This window comes from Chionomys nivalis, chromosome 5 (assembly GCF_950005125.1).
Source record: "Chionomys nivalis chromosome 5, mChiNiv1.1, whole genome shotgun sequence".
In the NCBI taxonomy this organism is placed as follows: domain Eukaryota; kingdom Metazoa; phylum Chordata; class Mammalia; order Rodentia; family Cricetidae; genus Chionomys; species Chionomys nivalis.
This window is the reverse complement of record NC_080090.1, coordinates 67,675,500-67,694,680: the sequence shown is the minus strand read 5'-3', so window position 1 is coordinate 67,694,680 and position 19,181 is coordinate 67,675,500. Positions and strand designations below refer to the sequence as shown.

Genomic DNA, 19,181 nt, shown 5'->3' with positions numbered 1-19,181 from the left:
GAGAGACAGAGACAGAGAGAGAGAGACAGAGGGAGAGAGCGCTAACTAGCTTTTGATGTGAAGTAACCTGGGACTCTGATTGGTTTGGAGTATGCACACCCCTTTCTACCAATGATGCATACGGCAGCCTGACTCCTTTACCTGCACACACTATGTAAACATGCCCCTCTCCAAACAATGCACCCAGATACCCTGGGTGCCCTCCGCACCTGCATCAGCCTGCATGCACACCCCTCTCTGGACAATAAGATACTTGTCTTCTCCTAATAGCCATCAAACGAAGACAGCGTCTATCCAAGTATAGTCTCTACTCTCAAGGCATCTAGGTATGAGAACTAGAAAGACTGGACCAGCCTGAGCTGGTGTTTGTCCTCGAGTGAATGTCCAGGCAAAAGCCTGTGTGTATCATCCTATGCATACTGGCCATGCATGCGATTAAAATCAGATGCATTAAGAGAAAGGACATGCACAAAGAAAATGATTATATGACCTAATCAATCAAAATAGAGAACTGTGTATACTACACCCTTAGTAACTGAATTCCTCCGTCTCTTGAATTCCAGAAGACAATACAAACAATAATCAGGGCATGAGTGTCTTCACTCATGTGGCCCAATGCTCCTTGCTGCGTCTTCTGACCTTTTCTATTGCTTTGCTCTAAATAGAGGTTCTTTTGCAGAACTGCTTGAGCTTTGATTTCACCTGACCCCAGCACCACCCCTCTAGACAAATCTGTGTTTCCACCAGTTAAAGAGCTACCCCCATGTGTCTGCACATGTATTAAAAATACAGATTCAGCAGTCACTCTTTCCTATTGTCCTCCATGGGAGTCCAACTTAGCTCACTCTACCTAGATGAACTGAAATGCAAGCCTACAATAGATTCTGAAATAAGAAAAAATTCTAAAAACGTCCTTATTTTCATACTTTTCCTTCCCTTATGTTTAGATGCGCTTGATTTTATGCCTGGAAATTTTTTTTTCCACTTTCATTTTTCAGATTTGTTGCTGTTCTTCCAAACTCTGACCCTGTGTCAAACATTATAAATAAACCATCCAGCTTTCGTCAGGAGGCCTTGACACACACGCAAGTGATGACCATGCAAGTCAAGACAAGCGTCTTGGGCATCCCCTGAGTCAGCAGCAGGACTTTCAATCATCCACTCTGAACAAATACACACTGGGCGTCTAATATGTGCCAGGCCACTCCAAGCTCCAGGGCCAGCAGCAAACAAAGCCAGCATCTGTCCCAGCCCTGGCAGAGTTTGCATGAGAATCTGGGTGTCAGATAACCAAGATAAATGAGTGGCACAGAGAGCTCCTCGGGATAGTGATGTTTGTTAAGGAGCAATATATAAACCAGGAGACAGAACTAAGTGTAAAAATGGGGTGGAGAACAGGGCACGGTGGGAGGCTTGAAAAGTGCTCTCTGCTAGTTAAGGCTTCATTTTGCTTGTCTCTGCCCATTTATTACTGGACACAGTGACTTTCTAGTAAGTTACCACAAACATAAAAGCATAACAAATTATTCCTTGTTATTTTATTCCAGGCTATAGATTTTCTTTTACCCCTTCTGGTAAATCTTTTTTTTTTTTCCCCAAAGTGCCTCTTTAGCAGATTTTATTGTTTTTGTTTTGAAATGGAGCTCACTGTGTAGCCAGACTGGCTTCCAGGTTGAGATCTTCCTGCCTCAGCCTCCTGAGTGTGTGGGACTTTAGGTGTGGGCCGCCATGCCCCATCACGTTGACAGATTGTAGTTTACTGAGTTTCCCTCTTATGCTCTTAGCCCAGGAAATGCACACCTACTCCATTTACCTCTCTCTCTCTCTCTCTCTCTCTCTCTCTCTCTCTCTCTCTCTCTCTCTCTCTCTCTCTCTCTGTGTGTGTGTGTGTGTGTGTACCAGGCTGGCCTAGAATCCATACAGCCTAGGTTATGGCAATTCTTCCATCTCATCTTCCCCCCAGCACTGTGAGCCACCATACCTGACTTTATCTTGTTGAACTAATAGATACCACTTAGCAACAGGGAGACTACACTGGGTGCTTGGACACTAATACTTCATGAGCCAGCAAGATTTCATAAGAGAGCTACCAACGTATTTTTCCAAAGATGATGTTGGATCCATATATAATTTGTATATAGTCATTAAACACCACACTACCCATGTTTTCCAGCTTCCCTATGTGTAGGCCTGGATCTAGAGCTGGCATTAAGATGTCATTACAGGGGCTGGAGAGATAGCTCAGTCAGTGCTTGTTAGGCAAACATGAAGACCTGGGTTTGATCCCCAGAACGCACATTAAAATTGTGGGCGTGCTGGCACATGCTTATAACCCCAGCACTGGAGAGGCAGGGCTGGGTTCCTGGGGCTTGCTGGCCAACTGGCTAGCTTAATCAGTGAGCGTTGAGCTAATGAGAGATTGTCTCAAAAAACTGCTCCTGAGGAAAAATATTGTCCTCTGATCTCTACATACATGTTAGTACACACATTCATGTGCATACAAACCATACACACAATTTAAATATATATACATGCATATATACAGTTAGATAAAAAATATGAAATATTCCATCAGAAAACACAAAATCAGAGTTGGCAAAATGGCTTGGCAGATAAAGAAAGACACTTTGTCATCAAGCCTGACTACCCAACTTCAATCCTTGGAACCCATATTGTGGAAGGAGAGAAATGACTCTCATAAATTGTCCTCTGACTTGCACATGGGCTGTGGCATGTGCCCGCACACACACACACATATATGCACAGAAACAAAAACTAATGAGAAAAAAAAAACAGAAAGTAAAAGGCACACATGAACCCTGGGCATGGGACTCAGAATGACACTGTCGCCGTTGCTACCCCCAGTCAGTATTTATCTACATAGACATTCACACGCCCCTCTTTCCAAGCCAGAAACACCTCTTCAAATCTCATCTGCTTCTTTGTCCCCTCACTCCAGCTCCTGACAGCCAGCCAGGTTCTCCCCACAGATAAAGGAATGCAATTCATCAAGTTCACCTCCAGCCCTAAATAAACACTCGGAACCGGAATCATCTTACAAAGATCTTCACACATTTCTGTAAGTCTAGTAAAGCGTGGCTGGCACTTGTGTCTGACGGTGCTGTGCGCTGCTGCAGTATGTGTGTGATAATCTGCAGTATGTGTGATAATGATAACTCCGATAGCTTGGTCGCTGACCCTCCAGGTGCTTCTTAGGAGACCGCCAGGCAGCCAGACGTGGGCTGGTCCACCCACTACCACCCACGCTCCTCAGGAGAACAGATCAAAGGAACAATGGAGCCTGGGATTCCTGGAATCCCTCTGGGGTGTTCCCAGCACTCCCACCCCTCACTTGGCCTCTGACAAGTTAGGACAGGAAGCCGAGGGGCAAAGGCTGTTTCCAAGCCGTAGACTCCAGAGAAGGAGAGGAAAGTGGAGATGTTTCCTAGGCTGTGCTTGGGGCCAGGCCGTGGGAAAGCACCAGCGGCCGCACAGGTTCATCCAGGCAATACTCTTTTTAAACTTCCCACAAGAAAATAGCATCTTTTGGAACAAGGAGCTGCCAGACATTGTAAGAACTTGGCAGGCCTAGGATCGCCGGTGTTACAGAGAACACATCTATTGTGCTAAACTTAAAAGCAAGCTGTGCGCCAGCTGTGGGGCACATGCCTGTAATTCTAAAAATCAGGAGGCTGAAGCAGGAGGACTACCGTGAGTCAGAGGTGAGCCTAGCCTAAATCTGTCCCAGACAGACAACAGCAAACCCCACAAAAACAAATAATATATGCACCCAACTTTTCACCAGAGCAATCTGATTTCCACCTCAGAGCAGTGTGTGAACACTGGGCTTGCTGGTGCCTTAAAGGCAATAACAAAATGAAAAGACACAAACTCCTTTGAAAACCCTGCATACACGGCCCATGTCCTTAACTCTCTTTACCTTCTTCCCGGGGCCTCAACACCTAGACCCCTGCACGAATTTCAGAACCCTAAGCTCTTTGCTACCTCTGATCTTCGGGTTTACATTTCCGCAGAACTGACTGGATGCTCTAAGAAACATGTATTAGATTATGCACTTCCCTGCTCACAACCTGCAGACTTCTTTCTGAATACCGGTAGTAATCCTCAGAGCTCACGGCTCCCGTCTACAACACCATATCTGTGGGCAATACTCAGTTCATCTCTAGAATTTCTCTCTCCTCTATTCTAACGGTACCTGGTCCAGTGCTTGGCACCACTGTTGCTAGGACAGATGAGATGGAAGGGAGCAGAAAAAGAAGGAGGAGGAAGAGTAGGGAGAGATGTAATAAAGGCAATCTGACCTTAAGAAAAGTCATTCATGGTGGGGGTGGCTCAGTGGGTAAGGGAGCTTGCTGCCAAGTCTGAAGACCCGAGTTCAAGTCACAGAGTCTACATGGTAGAAAGAGGAAAACCCTCCTACAAGTTGTCCTCTGACCTCTCTACATGTTCTCCATGGCATGTGCACAACCACACACACACACAAATAAATAAATTAGCAATTAATGTAAAAACAGAAAAGTCAAATAAAAACCAGAACCCCAGAATTCCCCAGAAGTCCAGGAACACACTTTGACATTTCACAAAATGTAGGACTAGAGAATGTAGCTCAGGGGGTTCAGTGTCTGCTACATGAATACCTCCAGGTTGCACCCCAGGAAATCTCCCGATACGATGCACATTTGTTATTGTTTCTGTATGGCATTCATTGTATTAAAAACAAAAACAACAACAAAATGACTGTTTCAACAGAAAACTATCCACAGTGAGATAAGCAAAGACTCCAGAGAGGAAGGTGTTTTCAAGGAAGGACTGGAACTTTCTGGCAGGTTGCCTCTAACCCCAGAGGAACTATCTCTGTCCTGGCCTTACATTCTCTCCCTGGCCTGTGAGACAGGAGCCACTGGTGGGCAGCAAGCCAAGGGCTACATGGAGGAGGGGTAGGGGTGCAGCAGGCTGGGGGCATGAGCTCAGCAGGTCCGGATGGGGCAGAGTGCTTGCCACGTAAGCAGTACTACCTCAGGAGCCAGGCATCTCAGCGGCAAGTTTGAACCTGACCGGCTGTGCTGGCCAACGCGAGCCTCGCTGCTTCTGCTGCCATTTCAGCTTCTGGGTACAGCTCTGCATGCGTTACAGTCATCTCTTGTGAATGCATCCAGTAGGAACGTTTAAGGTTGACACAGAGCTGTCTTCCTTATTTAGGGAAAGCTGCCTGTCTCCTGCCTCCTCTCCTGCCTTCTGGGTTCCCTTTCCAAGACATCAGATCCTCCTGCTTTTCTCGAGCCCTCTTAGGCAGTGTGGTGTCATACAGGCTTCCTCCTGGCGCTTGATCTCCACCACCAAGCCCTGTTGAATCCTACCTTTCCCAACTCCAAATGCTGTTTCCTCAAGACTCAGGCCTGTGCCCTGTGACTCTCCCTCCAGAACTCTCCTGACTTTCCCATTGAAGACAAGGGTTTTCATAACCACTGTAAGTAGGTGTCACCTTCCAACACAGTTCCCTAACCAAATCTCATTCCCAACTTCAACCGTCCACTCCACTTCTCCAGCTGGCTATATCTTTGGACAAAAACTATTTAACAATAAACTCATAGACCAAGCATGATGGCAGAAACCTATAGTGATCATACTTGACTGACTGATGCAGGTGGAACTAGAGTTTAAGAAGTCAGACTGGGCTGCACAGTGATATCCTGTCCCAAAACAACAAATAATCAAACAGATTACAACAAAACCTCACTGCTTCCAGTCAGATGGCTGGAAGTCAACTTCACCACTCAGAGACAACTACCTCAGTTGCCAGTAGCCTATCCCACACTGGCGTTTAACCCACCAAACAGCTCAAGTCCACCCAAGTCTGTCTCCACTATGGACATTCTAGATTCAACCCTGAGCAAATCAGAACTGACACCAGCTTTCTGACCGGACTCCATGAAGCTTCTCTCACTTCCTTCCACCCACTCAGCAGCCAGAATATCTTCTCAAAATATAAATTTTCTTAGCTCCTCTCTGTTTAAAGCTTTCGACTGCCATTATTTTCTTCTAAGATTAAACACTGGGATTCCTTCATGCTGCCTATAAGGATGAACATGCTCTGATCCTATTTATTTTTTTTAATGATTTATTTTTATTTTATGTGCATTTGTGTTTTGCCTGCATGTATGTCTGTGTAAGGATGTCAGATCCCCTGGAACTGGAGTTATGAGCAGCAGTTCTGAGCTGCCATGTGGGTGCTGGGAATTAAATCCGGGTCTTCCGGAAGAGCAGCCAGTGCTCTCAACTGCTAAGCCATCTCTCCAGCCCCCTGATTCTATTTCTTTTCAGCCTAGTTTCACATAATGCCTCCATATGACCATATCTATCTATCTATCTATCTATCTATCTATCTATCTATCTATCTATCTATCATCTATCTATCTGTCTATCATCTATCTATCTATCTATCTCTCTGTCTATCATCTATCTATCAATCATCTATCTATCTATCTGTCTGTCTGTCTGTCTGTCTGTCTGTCTATCTATCGATCGATCGTAGTAAGCACTGAGCCTAGACAGCGAGGTGACTGTTCTACCACAGAGCTAACCTCGGTCCGCTCATTCATCTTTTACTTTAACAAGATCACGCACATTAACCAGAGTAGTTTTGAATTTGCTCTATGATCCAAACAGGCCTTGAAATTGAGGTCCTTCTGCCTCACCCTCCTGTAGAGCTGGGTTTGCAGGACTTCCAGCAGCCTGGCTTACACTATTTAGTTGATCTCTTTCTTTCCTCTGCTTCTTATAATTCTTCCTTATAAAAGGAAACCATCATGGGGAATAGTGAGTAGTGAGTTAAGGCAAAAAAAAAAAATCTCAAATAGTTCTTCCCTTTGTTCGAAGAAGTTACACTAAACATTAGATGTCAGTTTACCCTCTTGGACACCATGCCCTACTTCTGAGTCAAAGGACTGGTCTCCCGTAAACTAGCAACCCTAGTATTTCAGCGGAAGCAACTGTCACCCCCCATCTCTGATAACTCACCTATCATGAGGTTCCGCAGTAAGAAGTCCACCTGCGCTGAACTCCGAGAATAGGGCTTAAGGAGAGAACATTTATTCCCCTTTAAAACACCTGCCACAGGCTGCTTGAAGTACAAAAACAGTGATCAAAGGTGACAGGAATCTATTCGAATGTGTTCCTAAATTTATTTTACAAATATTCAAATCATACAATCCTTACAAAATCCAAAGCAAAATACACCCTGCAGCTGTCACTTGGTCCCAGTCTCATTAGAATCTTTGATCCTGTCTGAAAAAAAATCAGTCTTCAAATCTGAGCTACGCAAGATGAAAATGCTACTTCCTACCATGCTTCTGTGTGACAATGAGAAAGTCATAAGGATTTCCTAGGTTTGTAAATTTATATCTTATGTATGAGAGTTCTGCGTCTATACCTGCCCGCCAGAAGAGGGCATCAGATCCTGTTACAGATGGTTGTGAGCCACCATGTAGTTGCTGGGAATTGAACTCAGGACCTCTGGAAGAGCAGCCAGTGCTCTTAACCTCTGAGTCACCTCTCCAGCTCTAAGATTTATGAGTTTTAAAATCTCCTCCGTGAAATGTCTCTTTCTGACATCTTAAAATGATCCTCCATTTAAGTAAATAAAACAAAGTATGAATACTTCATCATTCAAACTTATCTTGAACTTTAAGGCTTAGTGTGTGAATGTCTGTCCCAGTTTAATTCTTAAATGACACAATTAGAATAAGGGTATTTCCCTCACTAAGAGGCCTTTCGTTGAATCCCATCCTCTCTTTGGCAGTTGCATTTGAAGTCAGCATAGCCAAAACTACTGAGACGGCCCTCGATCCACATGCTGCCCATGCCGCGTGGGTGCAGAGGCCCCAGCGAGGCGCACTACAGAGCCAAAAGACGGTACTCACTTTCACTACTAGCTCATTACACACATTGTTAATTGTTCATGTCATCACAACCTAGGCTAGCATTCCCGTGTGTGGCTGGCAGGTGACTCAACCTGATGACCTAGAGGTATCTCCCACAACACCCTGTAAGGACACCAGAGCCCAGGCAGACAAATATTTCTCCCAAATCCCTTACTGTTTTTATGAGCAAGAAGTTTTCAAACATAAATGTCAGCTACAGCTTATGGCTGTCACCACAACCCTTTCCGTACTCACTTAAATAAGTGCCTGTCTATTATGCACTGCTATTCTTCCGAGTTTTAGCAAAAGGATGGCTGTAATTATTGTGTATTTACAAGGTTTGGAAAATGTGCATGGAGTATATTTGTAAGATGATTTTCTGTAAAAATCCTCCTTAAAATGATTGTATTGCTTGAAGTCAGAAGAATGAATTAGAGGCCCAACTACAGCTATTCACCCACCAAGGGAAGTAGCAAATACCCCAAGAAAATGGACCATAAAAACTCCCACCAGGTGTTAGAAACAACATGGCCTGCTGTGGAATATTTAACTATGGAAAGGTGTTACATTTGTTTATGTTGTGGACTATTACTTTAAGTGTGTAAAGGTGTGTTACACTTGTTTATGTTGTGGACTATTACTTTAAGTGTGTAAAGGTGTGTTACACTTGTTCATGTTGCGGACTCTTTAAGTGTGTAAAGGTGTGTTACATTTGTTTATGTTGTGGACTATTTAAGTGTGTAAAGGTGTGTTACATTTGTTTATGTTGCAGACTATTACTTTAAGTGAGTAAAGGTGTGTTACACTTGTTTATGTTGCGGACTATTTAAGTGAGTAAAGGTGTGTTACACTTGTTTATGTTGCGGACTATTTAAGTGTGTAAAGGTGTGTTACATTTGTTTATGTTGTGGACTATTACTTTAAGTGTGTAAAGGTGTGTTACACTTGTTTATGTTGCGGACTATTACTTTAAGTGAGTAAAGGTGTTTTACATTTGTTTATGTTGTGGACTATTACTTTAAGTGTGTAAAGGTGTGTTACACTTCTTTATGTTGCGGACTATTACTTTAAGTGAGTAAAGGTGTGTTACATTTGTTTATGTTGCGGACTATTACTTTAAGTGTGTAAAGGTGTGTTACATTTGTTTATGCTGCATTTGGTTGACTATGTAAAGATGTGGTGTTGCTCACCTCGCCTGCCTAAGGCACCTGAGTAGTCTAATAGAAAGCTGAAAGGCTACTAGTTAGGCACAGGAAGGATAGACAGGGCTGGCAGACAAAGAGAACAAGAGGAGGAAGCTAGGTTCAAGGAGAGAAGAGAGATTGAGAAAGAGAGGAAGATTCCCAGGGCTAGCCAGCCGCCAGTAAGCCACTAGCCAGCCACCAGCCAGCCAAACTTGGAGGAAGCAGTGCAGTTAGGACAGACAGAATGAAAGAAAGGTAAAATACACTGGGGCAAAATGTAGGGGAAGAGAAACAAGTTATAGGAGCTGGTGGGACAAACGTAAGATAAGGCTGAGCATTCATAATTAATAAGTCTTCATGTCTTTATTTGGGAGCTGGTTGGTGGCCAAAAGAAAGTCTGCTATGATGTCTTAGTCACAGGAGCTGTGACTTTGCTCAGGTCTCCACACAGCTCAGCGGACAAAAATCCTATCATGGTACTGCTTCCTGGATGAGGCAAGAGCACAGGTTGGGATTGCCACTGGATCCATTGTTATGGGAGAAAAGATTGAACTGAAATGCAAAAGGATATTTAAACATTGGGAATCCCCTTTTACCAAAACCAAAGTGGGTAGCGACAGGAAACAGTCATCTGTGTAACACTTCCGAGGTCAATGTTCTGGCCATGTAACTGGCCCATCCATGAAAGCCTTCAATAGCCCGTAGCAGTCAGAGGGAAAAACACCTCTAGACATAATTATACACATACAAATTCAAACTGTCAACGAAAAGAATGAGGGAAGAGAAGGGGGAATAAAGAGGCTTGTTACCTTTCCTTGACTGTCTTCTAGATATCTGATCGCAAACCTTGCGTGTGAAAACCAGGGCTATACCAACCGAACTACACTGCCAGTCTTTTATTTTTTTAACAAAACCACTTGGTCAACATCAAGCCGCTTTAAGACTCTGACAACAGAGCTGAACAAAGGTTAACAGGTACTCATGTGGTATAGACATAGACAAAAACATTTATACACATGCACTAAAATGTACGTCTGCCATGTGTGTGCTGGTGTCCTCAAAGGTCAGAAGAGGGCATCAGATCCCTTGGCGCGAGAGTCACAGGCAGATGTAAGCAACTTGACATGGGGGGCTGGGAACTGAACTCAGGTCCTCTGGAAGGACAACTTATGCTCTTAACCCCTGCTCCATCTCTCCAGCCACAGAAGTTAATTTAAATGAATGTATATAACAAGATTGAGAAATAAGAGCTGGAGAAATGGCTCAGTGGTTAAAAGCACTTGCTGTTCTTCCAGAGGACCTAGGTTCCAACACTCCCATCGGGTGGATCACAAATACGTGTAACTCCAGCTCCAGGAGATCAGGCATCCCCTTCTAGAGTCCACACAAACATATGACATTCTCTCTCTCTCTCTCTCTCTCTCTCTCTCTCTCTCTCTCTCTTTCACACACACACACACAAATAAAAATAAAATATTCTTAAAAATAAATAAAATATTTTTAAGAGCTTCCATAATCTACTCTTACTAATAAAAAGGAATATGTATAGTTTTTGTTTCATTTTGTTTGGGGGTGTTTTTTACAACGAGAAATAAGTCAAGGAGCTATCTTGAGAACTGAACATTCACGTACAAGTGAATCCTGGCCCTTAGGGCCCTCTTACTAGTGTAGGATCCTAGCTAGGGCAATCTTTGGTGCCCTGACTTCCCTGTCATACATGCGTTCTACTTGATGAGCCCAGCTTGGGAATCCAAGCAATGATTTTAGCTCCCTGATCATCATCCTCTCTTGTAAAACAAGAGGTTGTGAAGAGACCCCTTAGACTTATTGTCCATCCGTGTCTGATACATTCTCATTCGGGCTTGTGGGACGAAGCAAGGTTGCTCCAGAGTGAATGGAGCTTCTACTTCTGCCCTGTCCTGCATTGGACGGGGAGAAGCATTTGGCTCTAGGAAACAACAGAGATATGCAAACTTTTGTTATAAGAAGTCTTCCATTTAAAGTACAACTTGAAGTTTAGATAATTTGTCTAATTTTGAGTTAGCCATGGGAAGTGATTTGGCTACAAATTGATTTTTCCCCAACATGGAAGTTCATATAATAAATAAGTTCCCATAATAAATAAAAATACAATCCAGAAGAGATCCAGCGGAAGTTCTGTAACGGACGGACTGTCTGAGGAAGGCCGGGATACAGACCCTTGGCTCGGGGTCTCCACGTCTCCTTTCACACCGCAGAAGGGGAAGACTCAGCCACGCGCTGGCCACTTTGAGAGGGACGGCCCCGACATGCTTCTGCTTTCGCAGCTGCTATGCGAAGAGACAAGGGTTTGAGCAGCAGGGAGGGGCGTCTGCCGACACGCAGTCACCCACAAACACCAAAAAAGACAGCTTTTGGCTTTGGAGATGATCCAAACATTACATCACCTTTCTGGGGCTTATGTTACAACACAGCCCCAGGAATGCTTCAGTAATCTGCTAAATTTCATTTGGGACTAAATTAGAGAATTCTAGAATCACAGGGCTCCTAGTTCTGCACTGTCTGAGATTGATGATTCAGGTCTTGTCCCTTGCCTTGCAAAGTTCCCCCAGGGAAAGAAAAAACAATGTCAGTTTGGTTGGCCTACTGAGGACTTAAACAAGAAGCACACTCCCAGGATTGCCTCAACACGGTAATTGCATAGCTTGACTTTCCAATAAACACAATCACAAATCAACAGTCTCAGGGACCACTAGAGCTAAATCAGCTGCCCCAGTTCAGGACACTGAAATGAATTTCCCCCAAGGACTTCCCAGCTCACACTGAATCCCAATTCTCTACTCATATTTACTGTGTGTATAGACTTTTTATTTTACCAAAAATGATTCCTGGGGAGAGCAAAGGTGCATTTAAGTCCTTTGCAAATATTACATGCTACAGAGAACTTTCTCAATGACTTATGTGTTATCTGGGGAAGACACTAAGCTAAAAATGACCTCACTCAATATACAGGAAACTTAGCGGTAAGAAAAATACCAAATGCTCTAACATAACACTCCATCTCTTATCTCACATCACAAGTGTTGGAAGTTGTCACAAATAAGTTCACAGTGACTATGCTGTGAAGATCACAATGCACTCCTGAAATATATAAACCTTCCTACTGTTTGGAAAACTTAGTACCTTCAATTGACAATAGAGAGAGATTCAAAGCCAGGTGCAGTAGCTTGTACCTAGATCCCCAGCACTCAGAAGATGAAGACAACGGGGTCATGAGTTCGAGGCCAACCTGGACAACACAGCGAAACTCTATCTCAAAAAGACAAAAAAAAAATTCTGGGGAAAGAACTTGTGTGAAAGCAGCTTTAGGAAGGAAAGCATCTGAATTCTGAAGATGAATGGGAATTACTTCATGGATGCAATTATTTCATGAAAAGCAAACTAATCAGAACTAAGTGTATCACTTTGTACGTTACATGACTTTAAATATATTGTGTGACTCGTTTACTGAGTTAATCATAAAGAGACAGTTAACTACTACATATATACCACGAAGTGTTTTCAGAATCAAGCTGGCCAATTTTCATCAGAAAGTGCAAGGCCACCTTACATGCTTCGGGCATGTTCTATAGAGTGTGGGGTGGGGTTGATAAATCGGTGTGTGATGTGTTCCGGGCGACAACCAAAAGCAAGAAGGACTGACAGAAAGGCCGGAACTGAGAGTCTCATCTACCTTGTTTTTGTCTAATGTCTCACCTGAGTGGCAGGGTAAATACACCCTGGAGTAGTGTCAGCCTGAACAGCAGGATGCTCAGCACCTTCCTTGGGGTGTTGAAAGGAAAGCAAAGCCAAGCCCTGGAAGTCCCCAGAGATCCAGTGCATTTAGTGGGTCACCACGTTCTTTAGACTTTACCCTAGCATTTCTGTGGTCTCTCTCTTCTCTGCTGTCTTACTCCCGCCATCTCCCACTTGGGTTATTGCAATGGCTTTGATTTGGTTCCCCTCATTTCTCTCTACCGGCTTAGCCCTGCAGAGCCCTTCCTAACACACGGATGTGAGCACGCCATTCCTGCTCACCAACTCTCTGCGACTCTTCTTTGCTCACAAGGCACCATCCTAGATATACAGCCCAGAGTGTGAGGCTCTCCATGGCCAGATGCACCACTACGCTTCTATCTTCCTCTCCGCCTTGCTCATCTCCAGACATACCTCCCCCAGAGCTATGATCCAAACCCTCGGGTACGCAAGTCGGTAGTCTCTCACCCAGCTATGAGATACCAAATGGGAACCTGTGTGGTTCTTACTGACCTCTGGGCATCTGAATTCACTGTGCCTGTACTCCTGGCTCCAGACTCTCAAAGAAATGTGGACCTCAGCTGTGCAAGGCAGTTTACCTTTCACCAAGGCTAAAAGCTTGCATAGTTCTAACGCTTTTATTTAGCAGGTGACGCGGACTCCAAGCAGCTGAGGAGCCTGTACAGGTACTAAGAGAGTGCTGTGACGGTTTTGAGTGAGGATGAGCCCCATAGGCTCATATATTTGAATGTTTGGTTCCCAATTGGTGGGCTGTTTTGGAAGGATTAGGAGGTGTAGCCTTGTTGGAGGAGGATGGGGGATGGGGGAGCTTTGAGGTTTCAGAAACCCCTGGTCAGGTCCTCTCTCTCTCTCTCTCTCTCTCTTTCTCTCTCTGCCTGCTGCCTACCAACCAGGATATAAGTTCTCAGGGACTGCGCCCTGCTATGATGCTAATGGACTTGCCCTCTGAAACTGTAAGCAAGCCCCAATTAAATGCTTTCTTTTATAAGCTGCCTTGGTTATGGTGATTCCTACGCAGCAACAGAGCAGTAACCAAGACAGGCATTAACAAGTGAATAAACCAAAAAAAATCTGCCAGGTCAGGCTGACTCTAAAGCTGATGTTTTAGCTGAGGCCAACCCTGTAAGTCTTGGTAATTATATCTTTACCATAATTTCACCTGCACGAAAAAACCCAGGAAGCAACATTACTGCTTCAGACTTTCAGAGGCCGCAGGAGCCTCAGGCACAGGTCACTCTGGATTCGAACAGGTACTATGCTCTTAGCCCAACTCCTAGCACATCCCAGTGTGCCCTGAATGAAAAACTATGAACGACCTACCATCATGACACGTTTTTCATAGTCTCAGTTGGCCCCCAAATGAAGCCCTTTGAGAAGGGAGCATAACATCTCAGTCTGTCTCTAAGGGAGGGGAAAGTGTGACCATGACTCAATGCAGCACTTTTGAATTTCTGTCTGGATGAGACGCTCAGCTACAAAGTCCGCTGTGAGAACACAGTGTCCCAGATGTTGATGCTACTATTAAACAATTGGTGGCAGCCTACATATTTGTTTTTGTTATCTAACATGAACACACACATATACATTTAATTATTGCCAAGAAGAAAGTTGCTGTAATGGTTACTTACCCTGTAAAAGAAAAAGCATACATACAAAATATTATATAATATAATAATATAAATTTCTCTTTGTTACTTTTGTTATGTGGTCAAAAAGGCTCCAGTTTAAGAACCCCTGGATCAAAGACTCTGCACTGCCAAGAGTTGCTTGGGTGGCCTTGTGCAAACACACTGTCAACCACTCACCTTTTCAATCAAAGGATTCTTAGTGGTTGATCCATTTACAGCTGCTTTTAAATCTAATATTCGGGGACTATTTTTGTCCTTAGGATGTTTTCTACTAGGTTTCAACGAATTTATCCTAACTCAAAGGGAGCCTACTCTGCATGACCACTGTCATAAGTACTTTTTAAAGTTCATTTTGCAAATCTAAGGCACACAGCATGTTTTGATACAAGGAGCACAATGGTTACTATAGAGAACGAGCATGTCTACTATTTCACAGTTACCCCTTTGGGTGACAATTTTCATAATCAACACACTGTGGCCTGGGATCTGCGAGGGCTGGAATGCCACCGAGTCCAGGAAGCAACAGTGACACAAACGTAAAACGCTGGGGCAATCAGAAGAAAGCACCTCGACTAAGTGTCAGGGACAACCCGCCTTATGTGTCATCTTATTGACAGGACACATGCCTATGAAAAGCAGTTGCTAGGTTCTCACAAAGTTTTGTTTACATGAAGTTAACTCCTCAAGACATGACAGCCACCTGGTGCCCGATGTAAGAAAAAAAATGATACTCCACATTTGAGTCCAACAAATAGCTGGGAGGTGAAGCTGTTCTAAGAAGTAGCATTTTTGCAGAAGTTTTGAGTGTTACTGAAAAGCTTAAATTCACGCTCCATCTTAAAAATGCAACACGGATAACAGCGGGATCACAGAAGTTCTTTTTTTAGTCTGTGTGGTGCTGCCAGGCATGACAAAACTGCCACCCAACTCCCGCTGGTAAATACACAGAGAGTGGCGGGTTTAAAGAGCCCCACGTTACTAATTGAATGGGGCGCTGCGGGCGCGGGGGGGGGGGGGTTGTCCTTGGTACAAAAGAAAAGAAAGGGAGGAATGTGAAAGAGGAATAGTTTTAAGATGAGGAAACTCTTGTTTGGCACAACCCATCGGCTTCGTGATTTTTAACTCCGGGGGTTTTATCACTTTAAAGCCCACCTGGGAAGAAGCCCCAGGTAGGGAGAAGGCTTTCTGCGGAGACCCTTGACCTGACCAAGTGAGAATCCTCGAGGTGAGTTCGGACAGTCACCGCCGTCGATAGGGAAAGGCAGGTCGTCGGCGCAGTGGGAGCACTCACCTTCCCTCCTGGAGGTGGCCTGGGCGGCGGGCAGCAGGAGCGCGACGCCGAGGCAGCATCTGAGCCAGAGCGCAGGCATGGCCGGGCCGCGCTCCGCTACTGCGGGTGGCTGCCGGGCGCCGAGTCCTCGCCCCGCTGTGCCTTCCTTTGCCCTCGATCAGGTGGTTTTATCGACTCTTCTACCTGACTCAGTCCTGACAGGAAGAAAGCCCGTGTTTCGGGGCGTGACTCACCTGTGAACAAGGAGGACCCAGCCCTCCGAGGCAGACAAACACTCAGCGCACGCCGAGCAGTAAACCCGCTCGCTGCGGTCCCCCGGCTCCCCCCTCTGCAACCAGGGCGCACACCTGGCCCCGCCGAGGGCGTGGTGCGGAGGCTGCGGCCCAGAGATCCTTCTGGAATGCGCCACAACACCCACAGCCCTTCTCCTGGGGTGGTCCCGGGCAGAACTCACCGCGTGGATAGTGGCCGCTCCGTCTTCAAATTGGGGGTGGCGGGACACTCTCAAGGGCACAGTCGTTGACCCATCCCTCGGAGTCAGAAGTCCCCTCTGCCCTGGTCTAAAAGACAGAGAAGCAAATTAACCAGACCGAGGGTCTCAACAGAATCCTCTCCATTCTCCATCAAGGGGCAACTTTTTTTTTCCTGAAATACTGCAGGTATACACACCATCCATATCTACTCACATCTAATCCCCCTCTACACACACACACACACACACACACACACACACACAAAACCATCAGGGTGAACCAAAGATTCCTCTCTCCTATGTCTACCTACCTTAATCTTGAGCTAGCAACTCCTGAAGTCACTTGTCGGCAGGCCAGCCTCTGGTGAAGACTGGGTACCCCTACTACTGATGCAGTGTCTAACTCACAACTGATGTTCATCAAACTCTCTATTCATAAGAAAAAAGGACCGCAATTTCCTATGCTTTTAACATCTTAGAGAGTATTTTTCATGTCATCCTCTCTAGATCCACTAGAAAACGTTAGGAGCAATTCTATCAGCCACATCCACGCTGGCTAGTTGAAGTGAGTAACAGCAGGTGGGGGAGGGGATGCCCCACACTGTCCTGGGGACTTGTAAGGAGAATGATTTAGAGATGACTGTCAGAGAAAGCTTTTGGTTCCTGCTAGAGATTTAAGAATGACCAGTATTTATATAGACACGTTGTAACCATCACAACCAATAGCCCATCCCTTTTCCCATGGTAGGACGGCAGAGGCCCTCCACAAATGCCTAGTCACTGACTAAAGGAATGACTCTACTACAGATAATTCTGCAGCTAACACTCTAAGATAACAGACAATGTAGCCCACTCATTATTGCCAAAGGTGTGAGAATTCCCGTTTCTATCTGTGATAGTGGCTAGTAGGAACGGACTGGCAGAACTGTGGATGGCTTTGTATAGAACACAGAACCTGAACTAGACACCTGGTTATAACCAGGAACTGGATGAAGCATCGAAGAACAGCAGGGGCAAGATGGGGTTCTGCCTGACATCGCCTCTAAAGTCTAGCACAAAAAGGAGTAACAGAGCCAGATGGTGGTGGCACACACCTTTAATCCCAGCACTCGGGAGGCAGAGGCAGGCAGATCTCTGTGAGTTCGAGGCCAGCCTGGTCTACAGAGCAAGTTCTAAGACTGCCAGGACTGTAATACAGGGAAACCCTGTCCCGATAAACAAAACAAAATAAAAAACAAACAAACAAAAAATGAACAACAGGCCAGGCGGTGGTGGTGCACGCCTTTAATCCCAGCACCTAGCACTCGGGAGGCAGAGGCAGGCAGATCTCTGTGAGTTCGAGGCCAGCCTGGTCTACAAGAGCTAGTCATTCAAAATCAGTGTCAAGTTACTGCTGTTAACACTTTAAATCCTAGAGAGCAGGTATCTAGAATCCTTCCTTCCGATAGTTGCTATAAAGTGAAGAGAGAGACCCTGTTTCTGGGTGCCATGATCCTTAGGTGTCTACCCACCCACTGGAAAACACTGAGATTAATTGTGCCAGCCAAGTCCAAGTCCATGGTGCAGGAGGAGGAAGGCATGGGGCCCCGCAAAATGAAATCTTAAAGACAAAATGTGTTTTTAGCACAGATTTCCATTGCTTATCACATCTCGAACGTTGGAACAAATGTTTTCATCGCTACCGTTTTATAGTGATAATAATAATAACATAGAGACCTGTCTGCTGTAAGTCTTTGATACATGTTAGCCCTTTTAACATTCAACATAACCCCGTGGATGAGATACACTGTGATATCCCCATGCCTCCGCCCTGGAGAGGTTAGGTAACGTGCTAAGAATGGCAAAGCCAGGCAATCTAGCTCCACCACTCATACACTCTTTGATAGTCAGATTTAAAAGCACCATAAAGAAAGATAAGTTCACAATACCGAATGGACTGTATGCAGTCAAAGGTTAGTCAGCAGCAGCCATCACAACATGGCCAGATTGATGACTGTTGGCACACGTCCAGAAAGCCGAGTCTCACAGGAATCTCCACAAATACTGGTCCCCAAGACATCAGCTCTGAAAGGACCCACTGGTCACTTGGCCAGGCATCTGGGGTCCAGATGAGCCAGCCCCTCATTTCTGTGGGCAGAACAGGATTCTATGCCCTCAGGCAGGCGCTCTCCAGTTTGACTCAGTTTCTCCTTCTTCACAGCCCCTTTCCTCGGGCCTGTGTCCTCTGCTCTGGTCTCACGCCCTTTATTCAGGAACAGTACCCAACCCTGTATGAGCTTCAGAGTTCTTCTCAGTACCTCCCTGGAGTTAAGGACTCCAGCAGCCAAAGTTAAGGCCTGGATCCGGAGTCCAGATCCTACCTTCACTAATACCAAGGCGAGTTTCTGGGTTTTCTCTGAGCTTCGGTTTCTTCTACTATAAAACGGGGAGAATGATAGAGCATTTATCTAGCAGGGCTGCTGAGAAATGCCAGAGCGAGGGCTCAGAACAGCACCAGGCCCACACTATGCTCGAAAATGACATTTCCACCGCTGCGACTGTTTGTGGTGGCCGGGGCAGCACTGCTGTCTCTGGAGAGCGCCAGCCAGTCTTTCCTTGTACACTAGCAAGCGCCGCTTTTGCTAACCGATTTTAATCTTAACTTTTGAACCTCAGGGACCCTCTTATCCCAGTTCATGTCTAGATCACCCAAATTTACTCATTTGTTAACTAACTTGCATTTTTACTCCATCTGCAGCTGTCTGCTTCACTCCCCTTCCCAGCTGACCTTGAACTCACTGTGTAAGGAAGGACACCCCTCACCTCCTGATGCTCCTGCCCCCACCTCCTCCTAGGACAACAAGACAGGCTCAGTCCGTTATGCTTCCCTAA

At 45.3% G+C, this 19,181-nt stretch overlaps 1 protein-coding gene across 1 annotated transcript in view; it reads right to left on the bottom strand.

Moving 5' to 3' along the window:
• Positions 1-15,983, bottom strand: part of Lamc2 (laminin subunit gamma 2) — a 62,900-nt gene extending 46,917 nt beyond the window's left edge. The window contains exon 1 of the mRNA XM_057769701.1: positions 15,839-15,983. Within this exon, the coding sequence (XP_057625684.1) occupies positions 15,839-15,917 (79 nt within the window). The 5' untranslated portion in view covers positions 15,918-15,983. The remainder of the gene's footprint in view (positions 1-15,838) is intronic.
• Between the last annotated feature and the right edge of the window lie 3,198 nt (positions 15,984-19,181).